At 69.0% G+C, this 13,590-nt stretch overlaps 1 protein-coding gene across 1 annotated transcript in view; it reads left to right on the forward strand.

Annotated features, from left to right (window-relative positions):
* Positions 1 to 13,507, forward strand: part of LOC120412303 (neurexin-2-like) — a 38,242-nt gene extending 24,735 nt beyond the window's left edge. The window contains 9 exon segments of the mRNA XM_039572690.1: positions 4,919 to 5,100; positions 5,656 to 5,713; positions 5,716 to 5,826; positions 7,731 to 7,820; positions 9,268 to 9,306; positions 9,309 to 9,422; positions 9,425 to 9,585; positions 9,965 to 10,043; positions 12,992 to 13,507. Of these exon segments, the coding sequence (XP_039428624.1) occupies positions 4,919 to 5,100; positions 5,656 to 5,713; positions 5,716 to 5,826; positions 7,731 to 7,820; positions 9,268 to 9,306; positions 9,309 to 9,422; positions 9,425 to 9,585; positions 9,965 to 10,043; positions 12,992 to 13,320 (1,163 nt within the window). The 3' untranslated portion in view covers positions 13,321 to 13,507.
* Positions 13,508 to 13,590: the final 83 nt, after the last annotated feature.

The following is a 13,590-nucleotide window of genomic DNA, read 5'->3' on the forward strand; positions in this document are numbered from 1 at the left end:
TCCCGTGTCCCCCCCATGTCCCCCCATATCCCCCATATCCCCCATATCCCCCCATATCCCCTGTGTCCCCCCCATGTCCCCCCACCCTCCAGGCGAGTCCCAGGCAGCCCCGGCTCTGCCCCACACCTGAGTGGGACACGGGGGGGGTGTGGGGTCGGGGATGGCTGCAGCCCCCCGGCTCCGTGGGGCAGCCGTGGGGCAGGACAGAGCGTGGACACAGCGGCGTGGGGGGCTGGCACCGCCGTGGGTCACTGTGGGGCTGCCGTGGGGCTCCGTGGGGCCACCCGCGGCTGTCCGTGGGTCACGGGGACATCTCCGTGGGTCGCCGTGTGGGTCCCCGTGGGGCTCGCTGGCTCACGGGGGGGCTCCGTGGGGCTGTCAGGGGCCCCTTGGGGCTCCGTGGGGCTTCCCCGCCCCCCGCTTGTCCCCGTGGGGGTCCCCGCGGCTCCCGGGGGCTTCTCCGTGGGTCCCTGTGGGGCGGCCGTGGGGCTGCCGCGACCCCCGCGGGGCTCGTGGGTGACCGGGGGGGGCTCCGTGGGGCTCCCCCGCCCCCCGCCGGGGGGGTCCGTGGGTTCCCCCTCGTGGGTCGCGCTTGGCCCCTCCCCCCCGGCCCCTCCCCCCGCCCCTCCCCCCGCCCCCCGCCCCCCCTCCCGCTGCAGCAGCAGCCGCCGCCGCCGCCGCCCCACGGCCGCCCGCGCCCACCGCCCCACGGCCCCACCGACTCACGGCCCCACCGACCCTCCGGCCCCACCGCGCCCGCCGCCGCCGCCCAGGCCAGAGCCCCCCCGGCACAGCCCCCGCCTCATCCCCATCGCCATCCTCATCCTCATCCCCATCCCCATCCCCATCCTCAGCCTCCCGCAGCCCCCGACCTCCGCCCCACAGCGCCATCCCCGCCCCACATCGCCCCCCCGCTCCATCTGCCCCTCCGCATCCTCCCCCCCCCCTTTCCCAGCCCCACATCGCCCCCACCCCCGATCCCGCATCCCCCCTCCCCCCCTTTCCCAGCCCCACATCGCTCCTGCCCCACATCCCGCACCCTCCTTCCCCCCCCCGCCCCGGAACCCCCTCCCCGCTCCAGCCCCACATCCCGCATCCCCCCCTCCTCCTCCTTCAGCCCCAGCCCCACATCCCCCCCCCCCGGCCCCCCGGACCATGCTCGACCCCCTCTGAGCGCCCCCCGCGCCCCCCCCGCCCTGGCCCCCCCGCCCCGGGCCCCCCCGCGCCCCCCCCCCGCATGCGCTGAGCCCCGGGGGGGGATCCAGACCCCCCGCGGGGGGGCGCTCGGGACCCCCCGGCCCCGCTGCCCAGGGGGGGTCGGGACCTCCGGGGCCCTTTGGGGGCGCCGCCGCTTTTTAGGGGGGGGAGACGCCCCCCCCAGCCCCATTTTGGGGGCATTTGGGTCCCCCCAGCCCTGACCTAGGGGGAGATTTGGGCGATCCCCCCCCCCCCCCGCTCCCCAGCCCCATTTGGGGGGATTCGGGCCCCCCCCCGGCCCTCATTTTAGGGGGATTCCGCTCCCCCCCAGCCCCTCTTGGGGTGATTGGGCCCCCCCCCGGCCCTATTTTAGGGGATTTGCCTCCCCCAGCCCCATTTAAGGGGGGGTTTGGCCCCCCCGGCCCTATTTAGGGGGGATTTGGGGTTTCTCAGGGCCTCCCCCAGCCCCATTTTCGGGGTGATCCGGGGCCCCTCCCCAGCCCCGTGGGTGGATTTTGGGCTTTGAGTCCCACTGGGGGGGGGAATTCGGGGACCCCCCCGGCCCGCGTGGGGTGACCCAGGGCCCAGGTTCGGGGGGATTTGGGGCTTCCCCGACTTCAGGTTGGGTTGAGCTGGGACTGCCCCCTTCCCCTTTCCTATTTTTGGGCTGATTTGAAGCCCCCCCACTGCAATTTTGGGCTCGCGATCCCCTCCAGCCCCATTTCGGGGTTCAGCACCCCTCTAGACCCTCTTTTGGGGCACAACCTCCCCCCCCTCCGCCAAAATCCCCTTTTAGGATTCAAGAACCCCCCCGGGGCCTCATTTTGGGGCACGACCCCCTCCCCTCACCACCACCCCCCTCTTTTGGGGCTCAATCCTTCCCAGATCCCCTTTTTGGGGGTCTCATTCCCTCCCGCCACCTCCACCCCCCTTTGGGGGCCCCCCCTTCTCCTTTCACTCCCCCCATTTTGGGGTCTACCCCTCCCTCCCCCCTTTTGGGGACGCCCCCCTCCCTTCACCACCAGCCCCACATTTTGGGCCCCCCCCCCCGCTCTCACCCCCCGCTTTGACTGGGGGCTCCCCCTCTCCTTCTGCCCCTCCTCATTTGGGAGCCCCCCACCTCCTCCCCCCCTTTTTGGGGTTCAATCCCTCCTAGACCCCATTTTGGGGGTCTGACCCTCTCCCTTCACACCCCCCCTCCCTGTCATTTGGGGTCTCCCCCCCCTCTTTTCACCCCCCCTCATTTGGGGGACTCCCCCATCCCCTCCTCCATCCATTTCGGGGGTCCCCTCTCCCTCCCCACCCTCACCCCCTATTTGGGGGCTCCCTCCTCTCCTTTCACACCCCCCCCCCCCCTTCTGGGGGCTCCCCTCACTCCTTTCACCCCCAAATTCGGGGGCTCCCCCATCTCTCCCCCCTCCCTCCATCTCCATTTGGGGCTCCCCCCCCCATTTGGGGTCCCCCTCGCTGGGGTCCCCCCGGCGCTGCCGGATGGGGGGGGCCGCTGAGGGGCCGATGGGGGCCCGGGGGGGCCCCGGGGCGCTGGGGGTGCTGGGCGCTGGGGGCGCTGGGGGTGCTGGGGGTGCTGGGGGTGCTGGTGCCCCCCGCCCGCCCCGCCCGCGTCTCCTCCAGCCTCTCGACCACCCACCACGTGCACCATTTCCACGGGCGCCACGGCACTGCCCCGATCGCCATCAACCGCGCGCCCTTCCTCACCCGCGGGCACCACGGTGAGCCTTCATCCTCCTCATCCTCACCCTCATCATCCTCCTCACCCTCCTCATCCTCACCATCACCATCAGCCGCGCGCCCTTCCTCACCCGCGGGCACCACGGTGAGCCTTCATCCTCCTCATCCTCACCCTCATCATCCTCCTCACCCTCCTCATCCTCACCATCACCATCAGCCGCGCGCCCTTCCTCACCCGCGGGCACCACGGTGAGCCTTCATCCTCCTCATCCTCCTCATCCTCACCTTCCTCATCCTCATCATCACCTTCCTCATCCTCACCTTCCTCATCTTTCTCATCATCCTCATCCTCCCCATTGCCATCAACCGCGTGTCCTTCCTCACCCACGGGCACCACAATGAGCCTTCATCCTCCTCATCCTCATCCTCATCTTCACCTTCCTCATCCTTCTCATCCTCCCCTTTGCCATCAACCATGTGCGCCATGGTGAGCCTTCATCATCACCCTCATCATTGTCATCCTCCTCATCCTCATCTTCCTCCCCATCGCCATCAACCGCACGCCCTTCCCCACCCTTGGGCACCACCGTGAGCCTTCATCACCCTCAACATCATCACCTTCATCCTCCTCCTCCCCGTGGCCATCCACCAGCCCTTCCTCACCCACAGCCACCTCAGTGAGCCTTCCTCACCCTCCTCATCAACCTTCCCCCTCCACCTGCTCAGCCTCAGGGATGAGGCCGGACTTCCTCCTGCTCCTCCTCCTCCTCCTCCTTCTCTTTTGTCTGGGGATCCCTAGACCAGCCTTCATCATCCTCCTCATCCTCCTCTTCCTCACAAGGACCCCAAAACCTTCATCATCATCAACCTCATCATCCTCATCATCCTCAGCCTCAGGCTCCCTCAACCTTCTCTTCACCATGACAGGGACACAGCTGGCCTTCCTCCTCCTCCTCCTCCTCCTCCTCTCCTCATCCTCCTCCTCTTCAGCCTCAGGGACACCGTCACCCTTCCTCCTGCTCCCCTTCATCTTCCTCCTCTGGGGAACCCCAAGACCAGCCTTCATCCTCCTCTTCCTCTTCCTCCTCCTCCTGCTCACAGACACCCAACCCCCTCCTCCTCCTCCTCCTCCTCCTCCTGCTGCTTCTCACCCTCCTCCTCCTCCCCACCTGCTCGCGGGTACTTCAGCCTGGCCTTCCTCCCCCTCTTCCTCTCCCTCCTCCTCCCCTGTCACCTCCTCTTCCTCCTTCTCCTCCTCCTCCTCACTGCCTTGGGAATCTGGAAGAGCCTTCCTCCCCCTCTTCCTCTTCCTCCCCCTCCTCCTCCTCCTCCTCCCCCCGCGCCGGGGCTGGGCGGGGTTTGGGGGTCAGGGCAGGGTTTGGGGGGGCTCTGTGGGGTCTGTGCCCCTTCCCCGTGTGTCCGTGCCGTGTCCGTGTCCCTGCACACGCGTGTGCCAGGCTGGCGGGGGCAGAGCTGTTGGGGGGGGGGGTCACGAGTGTGCACACGTGTGGTTTTGGGGTGTTTTGGGGGTGTTCGTGCACACTGAGCCCTCGTGCAAGGCCAGATCCTCGTGCAAGGCCATGGCGGGGGCGGGGGGAGGACGACAAGAGGGACCCCCAGACGTGGGGGGGTCCTGATGGTCCCACAGCCCCTCCCCCAAATTCAGGGGTTCCCCCCCAAAGGATTCCAGGGTCCCCCCCCTGGTGTCGGAGCCCTCCCTGTTCCTCAGGGCCCCCCGGATGTTGGGAGCCCCCCCAAGTTCAGGGGTCCCATGAATGCCTGCGTCCCCCTCCCCCCCCAATTCCAGCTCATCCCCAAACTCCGGGGTCCCCCCAAATTCCAGGCTCCTCCCTGCACTCAGGCTCCTCTCAGATATTGGGGTCCCCTCAAATGCCGGGTGATCCCCCCCCCTCCCTCCACCAAATCCAGTCCCCACCCCCACTCCAGGGGTGTCCCCCTGAACTCCGGATGCCCCCAGATCTTTCCAGTTGCCCCCCTGACCCCCGCATTTCTTCCCCCCCCCCCCCTTCAGCGGGCACCACGTACATTTTCGGCAAGGGGGGGGCCCTGATCACCTACACGTGGCCCCCCAATGACCGGCCCAGCACCCGCGCGGACCGGCTGGCCCTGGGCTTCAGCACCCGGCAGCGCGACGCGGTTCTGCTGCGCGTGGAGAGCGCGGCCGGGCTCGGAGACTTCCTGCAGCTCCACATCGTAAGGGATGGGGCTGGGGGAGGCCAAAAATTGGGCTACGGGGGTGCTGTGGGGGGCTAGGAGGAGCTGGGGGTACGGCGGTGTTGGTGGGTCTGGGGGTACAGGGGGTACAAAGGGTCTGGGGGTGCTGCTGAGGGTGGGGGGCGTGGCTGGGTTCCTGCAGCTCTACGTTGTGTGTGGGGGGGTTGAAATTGGGGTACGGGGGTACGGGGGGGGGGAGCGGGGCTCTGAGGTGTAGGGGGTCTTCAGGAGATCCCCAGGGGTTCCTGGTGAAGGCTGGGCTTGGTGACTTCCAGCAGCACCAGATGGTAAAGAGGGGCCAAAATGAGGGATTGGGGGGTTTGGGGGCACAGGGGGGGCAGGAGGGTTTGGGGGCACAGGGGGGGCTCTGGGGGCTCCTGTTAAAAGCCGGATTTGGTGACTTCCCCCGTCGTAAAAGGGGCCAAAACTGGGGTGCAGGGAGGGGTCTGGGGGTCATTCCCTGGCGGGGGTGTGGGGGTCCGTGGGATGGGCATCCACCAGTGCCCTCCCCCCCCACCCCCTCTCCCCACACAGGTCCAGGGGGCCGTGGGGGTCCTGTTCAACGTGGGCACCGAGGACATCGCGCTGGAGGAGCGGGGGCGGCCGTCAGCGATGGGCGCTTCCACGTCGTCCGCTTCACGCGCAGCGGCGGCAACGCCACGCTCCAGGTGGACGGCGGCCCCCTGCACGAGCGCTACCCGCCAGGTACCCCCCGCCACGCCCCGGGCACCCCAGGGCCCCCTGAGACACTGCCAGGTGTTCCCCAGGTACCCCCAGGGCTCCTAGAGAACCCCACAGGTACCAACAGGGCTCCTCCAGATCCCCCAGGTGTTCCCCGGGTACCCTCAGGGCTCCTCCAGACCCCCCAGGTATCACCCTGGGCACCTCCAGGTACCCTCAGGGCTCCTCCAGATCCCCCCAGGTATCACCCTGGGTACCTCCAGGTACCCTCAGGGCTCCTCCAGATCCCCCCAGGTATCACCCTGGGCACCTCCAGGTACCCTCAGGGCTCCTCCAGATCCCCCAGGTATCACCCTGGGCACCTCCAGGTACCCTCAGGGCTCCTCCAGATCCCCCAGGTATCACCCTGGGCACCTCCAGGTACCCTCAGGGCTCCTCCAGATCCCCAGGTATCACCCTGGGCACCTCCAGGTACCCTCAGGGCTCCTCCAGATCCCCCCAGGTATCACCCTGGGCACCTCCAGGTACCCTCAGGGCTCCTCCAGACCCCCCCCAGGTACCCCTCCCCCCCAAGGTGTTCCCCAGGTACCCCCAGGGCTCCTCCAGACACCCAAGGGACACCCCAGCTCCTTGGGGACATGCCGTGACACCCCAAATGACACCTTCAGACACCACAGGGACACCCCGAGGCACCTTAGGGTGCTCAGGGACACCCTGGGACACCCCTATGGCATCTGTAGGGACCCCAGGGCACCCCCGGAGCACCGACGGACACCCCACAGCACCCAGAGCCCCCCAACGCGGCCCTCTGGCACTTTCAGACACCGCAGGGACACCCCAGGACACCCCCTACGGCACCTGTAGCCCCCCCAAGAGCCCCTTCCGCTCCCCCAGCACCCATAGGGCCCCCCCAGAGCCCCCCCCCTAACGAGGGCACTAACGAGGCAGCGCTAACAAGGGGCCCCATGGCCACCCCCCGCCCCTACCCCGCTAATGCCCCCCTAAAGGCCACATAAACCCCCCCGAGGGCCAACCCCCCCTCCCCCCCCAGTGACACTGGGGCCACCCCACCCTCCGGTGGCACCACGGCCAGGGCTGGGGACATCAGCAGGGGTGTCACGGCCGTGGGGACACCGATGGTCACACCACGGTCACCGGTGGCCACGCCAGTGGTGACACCTGTGGTCCCAGTGTGGTGACACTGACGGTGACACCAACGACGAGGCCGCGGCCTCACCGAGGTGCTGCTGCCGGTGGCACTGTGGCCACGCCAAGGCGGTGCCGATGGTGACGCCCATGGGTTCACTGGCAATGAGGCCCCAGTCCCACCGTGGTGACGTTAACGGGGACACCGTGATCCCATGGTGACACTGGTGGTGACACCAGCGATGAGGTCGCGGTCACATCGTGGTGACAATGTGGCCACGCGGGGCTGCCATCAGTGGTGCCGCTGGTGATGCCAATGGTGACAGCAGTGGCAGGAGCACGGTCCCACCACAGTGACACCGACGGTGACACCGATGTGCCACTAACAATGAAACCACGGCCCCGCCACGGTGGTGCTGATGGTGACACCGATGGCAAGGCCGCAGTGACACGGTGACACCAATGATGCCACCGAGACCGCAGTCCCACCACGCTGACACCAGCGGTGCCACCAACGATGAGGCCACAGTCCCACCCTGGCGACGCTGACGGTGACACCGATGGCAAGGCCACGATCCCACAGCGGTGACACCGAGAGTGCCACCAGCGACGAGGCCGCAGTCCCACCACGCTGACACCGCCGGCGATGCCGTGGTGCCACCGCCGTGACGCCGCCGCTGCCGCCGCCCCCCGCCCCGCACCGCGCTGCCACCGCCGGCTCCCTGCCGGTGTCCCCGTGCCCTGCCCCGTGTCCCCGTAACGCTCTTCTCCTCCCTCCGAAGGCAGCGGGGACAGCGAGCGGCTGGCGCTGGCGCGGCAGCGCATCCCCTTCCGCCTGGGGCGGGTGGTCGATGAGTGGCTGCTCGACAAAGGTAACGGCAGCGAGCGCCCCCCACACCTGGGCACCCCCACACACCTGGGCATCCCCCACACACCTGGGCACCCCCCACACACCTGGGCACCCCGCTGTGGCCGGGACCCAGAGATTTGGGGTGCCAGGTGTCTGGAACCCACTGATTTGGGGAGTGTCTGGGACCCCCAACACCTGGAGGCTCCGACACCTGGGCACCGCCACACCTGGGCACCCCGGAATGTGGGGGCCGGCTGTCTGTGGGCCACACCCCTCCCCTGGGGGGCACAGGTGTCCCGGACCCACCTGTTTGGGGTCCCAGGTGTTCGGGATCCCGGCATTTGGGACCCCGATGTTTGGAGGCTGCGGTACCTGGGCCCCACAGGTGTCCAGGAGCCACGTCCCGGAGGACCCCGTTGTCCAGGGACCCCCAGGTGTCCGGGGAGGGACCCCAGGTGTTGGGGGAGGGGCCAGCCCCTGCCCCGCCCCCTCATTACCTGGTTAAAGGGACGCTAACGCACCTAACGGCCCCCCTAAACCGCGCTGAGCCCAGAGCCCCCCTAAAGCCGCATAAACCCGCTAAACCCCCTAACCCGCACCTGCCCAGGGACTGCCCGGGGCCGGGGCTGCGCCAGGTGTGCGCAGGACAGGTGCGCGCCAAGGCTGGGGCGCGTGCCAGGTGTGTGCCAGGCGTGCGCTATGGCTGAGGCGTGCCCCAGGCGTGCACCGGGTCTGTGCCATGGCACCAGGTGTGCGCAGGACAGGTGCGCGCCAAGGCTGGGGCGTGTGCCAGGTGTGCGCCAGGTGTTCGCCAGGTGTGCAGCAGGGCCAGGTGCGTGTGAGGAAGGCGCACAGGTGCGTCTCACGCTGCCCAGGTGTGCACAGGAGCCGCCCCAGCCTCGAACGCCCCGGCCCCGCCCAGGCAGGGCCCCTGCCCCTCCCCCCCCCCCCGCCCCAACTGACCCAAAATTGGCCGAATTGAGCCCGAGCGGAGCCGGGGGCCGGGGGGGGCGTTGGGGTCCCTTTAACTGCCCGGGGGGGGGGAGGGGGGTGGGGGTGGAGGGGGTCTGGATTGGGGGGGGGGGGCACGGCTGCTCCTCGTGCGAGGCACACCCAGGTGTGCCCCCGGCGTGGGGGTGAGGGCGGGGGACGGTGGCGGGGTGGGGGTGGCGGGGTGAGACAGGTAGGGCAGTGTGGGGGTGTGCCAGATGTGCCAGGTGTGCAGCTGCCCCTCTCCATCCAAGGGGGTGTGTGTGGGTGGGATGACAGTGTCAGGGTGACGCAGCTGTGCCAGCTGTGCCAGGTGAGCCCCCCTTCTCCCCCCTCCCCAGGCCGGGAGCTGCCCCTCTCCATCCATGGTGGGGGAGGCGGGGTGTGTGAGCGTGCTGGGGCTGCCAGGTGACACAGGTGACACAGGTGAGCCGGTGCCAGCTGTGCCAGCTGTGCGAGCCCCCCCCTCTCCCCCCCAGGCCGGCAGCTGACCATCTTCAACAGCCAGGCGCGCGTGCGGGTGGGGGCCGGGACCGCGGCCGCCCCTTCCAGGGGCAGCTCTCGGGGCTCTACTACAACGGGCTGAAGCTGCTGGCGCTGGCGGCCGAGGGACACCCCCGCGTGCGGCTCGAGGGGACCTGCGGCTCGTGGGGGACCCCCCGCCACCCCCCGCGCCCCCCGGCGCCACCCCCGCGCCCCCCGACATGGCCACCACCATCATGGAGACCACCACCACCATGGCCACGACCACCACCCGCCGCGGGCGCTCGCCCACCCTGCGCGACACCGTCGCCCAGGTGAAGCGGGAGGGGGTAGGGGGGGGTTGGGAAAGGGGGGTCTGGGGGGGTTTAGGGGAGGGGGGTATCAGGGACTGGTAAATGGGGAGAGGGGAATCGGGGGGGATATTGAGAGAGGGTCCTGCCAAAGGCAGGGTGTGGGGGGAGAGAGAGGTTTGGGGGGGATAAAAGGGGGGAGGGTCTGCCAGGAGTTTTGGGGAGGTTGGGGGCTCTGTGGGAGGACCCCAGAGAGGGGTTGGGGGGGCCACCCTGAACACCTGGGTGCGCTCAGGTGACACCCGGCCCCCCTCCCCCATGGCACAGGGGGGTCTCTGGGGGGGGGGGAGTGAGGGGGGTTTGGGGGTGCCCAGGCCCACGCTGACCGCCGGTGTCCCCCCAGAACACGGACGATCTGCTGGTGGCCTCGGCCGAGTGTCCGAGCGATGACGAGGACCTGGAGGAGTGTGAGCCGGGCACAGGTGGGTGCTGCTCCGGGGCCCCGGGCACGCGCGTGTGACACGGCCTCGCACACGCGCGTGACACGGCCGCAGAGCCCGGGGCTCTTCCCTACCCCCCCTCGGCGGGGGTGAGACCCCCACACAGGCGGGGGGGCTGCGACACCTCGCACGCACAGGTGTGGGGGCGTCGCACAGGCACAGGTGGGCGGGTGTGGGTGTTGCACACGCGTGTGAGCAGGGAACGCGCCAGGCTGCTCACGGGGCACGGGCGGGTATGGGAGCTGCTCACACACCTGGACAGGTGTGCACACACCTGAACTCTGCACACACACACCTGGACAGGAGCTGCTCACACACAGGCATAGGTGTGCACACACCTGAACTGCTCACACTCACACCTGTGCTGGACAGGAGCTGCTCACACACCTGGACAGGTGCACAGACACACACACACACACACCTGCACAGGTGTGCACACACACAGCCCCCTGAACTCTGCACACGCACACCTGGACAGGTGTGCACGCACACCTGACCTCACACGCACTCGCACCTGTCCCACAAACGCAGCCCCCCCCTTGCACACCCAGCTGCCCCCCCCCGCACTCGCCCCCCCACCTGTGGCCCCGCCCCCACCTGCACACGTGTCCCCGCCCATTCCGAGCACACACCTGAGCCCGGGGGCCGTGCAAGCCCCGCCCCCACCCCTGCTACCCCGGACGGACGGACGGACGGACACTCGGACATTTGGACGCTCGGACACTCGGACAGGGAGGACCCCCCGGTCTGGGGTCACCCCGTGTGACACTGTCACGCGTTTGCTGCCGCCGGGACCTCAGCGAGGACCCTCCCCCTCCCTCCCCGCAGTGTCACACGGGGCTCCCCGAGCCCGGACACCCCCCCTTGGACACCCCAGGTGTCACCTGGACACTGGACACCCCCCCGGACACCTGGGGCCTCACCCGGCACCCACAGGTGTCACCTGGACACCCGGGTGTGTCCCACCCCGGCACCCACAGGTGTCCCCCTGGACATCTGCGTCCCCCCCTCCCCGGACACCTGGGTTTCCCCCCCAGCACCCACAGGTGTCCCCTGGACACCCTGGTCCCCCCAGGCCCCACTTGTGGGGGAGGGGTGGCAGCAGTCAGGGGAAGGGGGGAGGAGCGGGGGACAGACAGACGGACGGACAGTGGACGGACAATGGCTGGACAATGGACGCTGGATGGATGGACAGTGGATCCATGGATGGATGGATGGGGATGGGGATGGATGCGAGGATGGGAGGATGAGTTCGAGGCTGGCTGCATCCAGGGATGGACGGATGGACGCACAGATGGATTTAGGGATGGACGGACACACGGACAGATGGCTGGATACCTGTGGCATGGCTGGATTCAGGAATACAGATGGATTTGGGAATGGATGGATTTGAGGATGGGTGGACACACGGATGGATTTCGGGATGGACAGGTGGATGGACAGATGGACACAGGGATGGGTGGACAGGTTCAAGGATGGATGGCTGGATCTGAGGGTGAATGGACACAGGGATGGATGGACACAGGGATGGATGGACAGGCAGATTCAAGGACAGATGCTGGGCCTGAGGGTGGATGGACGCGTGGCCAGGTGGATGGACAGGTGGCCACAGGGGTGGATTTAGGGATGGATGGAATGAGGATGGATGGACGGACGGACGGACGGATGGATGGATGGATTTAAGGCTGGCAGGATGGCCACAGGGATGGCCAGATGGCCACATGGATGGCCAGGTGTAGGGCTGGGCAGGGGGGTGGATGGATGGACGGACAGACGGACAGATGGATGATTTCAGGGATGGATTCAGGGATCCACAGATGGATTTAGGGATGGACAGATGGTTCATGGATGGATGGACGGATGGATGGACTCAAAGGTGGAGAGACAGATGGACAGGTTCAGGGATGGATGGATGGAAGCAAGGACAGATGGATGGACGGATTCAAGGATGGATTCAAGGATCCAGGGATGGATTTAGGGATGGACAGACGATTCATGGATGGATGGATGGATGGATGGATGGACGGATGGATCCAAGGCTGATGGCCAGTGGCCGGTGGCTGATGGCCGGTGGTGGCCGGTGGCCAGTGGTGGCCGGCGGTGGCCGGGGCCGGCCGGGGCCGGGCGCTGGCGCCGCAGGGGTGGCCGCGGCACCTTCTCACCGAGTGTCTCTTCTCTTCTTTTCTTTTTGTTCTTTTTTTCTCTTTTTTCTCTTTCTCTCGTTTTTTGTGTGCTTTCCCTTCCTTCCTGCAATTTCTTTTTCCTCCACGCTAAAATCACCCGGCCCCATCCCGCGATGTAAGTTGACGGCAGCGCCGCGGTTTGCTCTTAAAAACAAAAAAACCGAGAAAAAAAAAAAAAAAGTAGCGGAATTAGCTAAAAATGCAGAAAAAAAAAAAAAAAAAAGTAACCTAGAGCGGAGCTGGCGCGGAGGCGGCCGGAGGCGGCGGGGGGGGTCGGGGGGCGCAGCGGGGCGCGGCGGCGGGGGCTGACGGGGGTCCCCCCGTCCCCTTTCTGTCTCCGCAGGCGGGGAGCTGGTGCTGCCGGCGTCCCCGGGCCCCCCCGCGCCCCCCGCCGCCCCCCGCGCCCCCCCGGGCTGCGGCCCCGACTGCGACGAGCCCTCGGGCTTCGCCTCGGGGGAGGCGGCGGACCCCGACCCCGACCCCGGCCGCGCCCCCGGCCCCGAGCAGCCGCCGGCCGACGACGAGGACTTCGCGGGGCTGGGGGGCGGGGGGAGCCCCGAGGCCGCCGCCCCCCCGGCGGCCACGGCCGCGCCCCGCGGCGCCGGGACCGAGCCCACGGTGGCGGGCGCGGCTCCGCCCGGGCTGGTGCCGGCGGGCGAGCGGCACCCGCGGGAGGGCGCGGGCGGGGGGCGGCGCGGGGGGGCTCGGCGCCTCCCGTGACCCGGCGCCCCCCCGTGCCCCCCACAGCCGCGCCCGGAGCGGTGGAGGTGGTGCGGGAGGCGGGCGGCACCACCGGCATGGTGGTCGGCATCGTGGCGGCCGCCGCGCTCTGCATCCTCATCCTGCTCTACGCCATGTACAAGTACCGCAACCGCGACGAGGGCTCCTACCAGGTGGACCAGAGCCGCCACTACATCGGGGCCGCCCCCGCCGCGCCCGGGGGGGGCCCGGGAGGGGCCCCCGGCGCCGCGTCCCCGACCCCGCCCGCCGGGACCCCCAAGGAGAAGGCGGCCCCCGCGCCCCCCAAGGCGCCGGGCAAAGCGCGGCGCAACAAGGACAAGGAGTACTACGTGTGAGGGGGGGGTCTCCACGCGTGTCCCCCGACCCCCCCCCCGCCCTCCCCCGGCCGCCAGCCCTCGGGGGATGTCACCTGCCCGCCCCCCCCCGACCCCGCAGCGAGGGCGCCTCTGTGGTCTCTCTGTGTGTGTGTGTCCCCCCCGACCCCGCCGCGGGAACGGGGGCGGCGCGCGGGGAGGGGGCGCGGGGGGCGCGCGGGACCCCCCCGCGTGGGGTGCGGGACCCCCCCCCCCCTCCCGAGAGGGGTGCGGGACCCCCCCCCCCAACCG

Source organism: Corvus cornix, unplaced genomic scaffold (assembly GCF_000738735.6).
Source record: "Corvus cornix cornix isolate S_Up_H32 unplaced genomic scaffold, ASM73873v5 scaffold8, whole genome shotgun sequence".
NCBI lineage: Eukaryota > Metazoa > Chordata > Aves > Passeriformes > Corvidae > Corvus > Corvus cornix.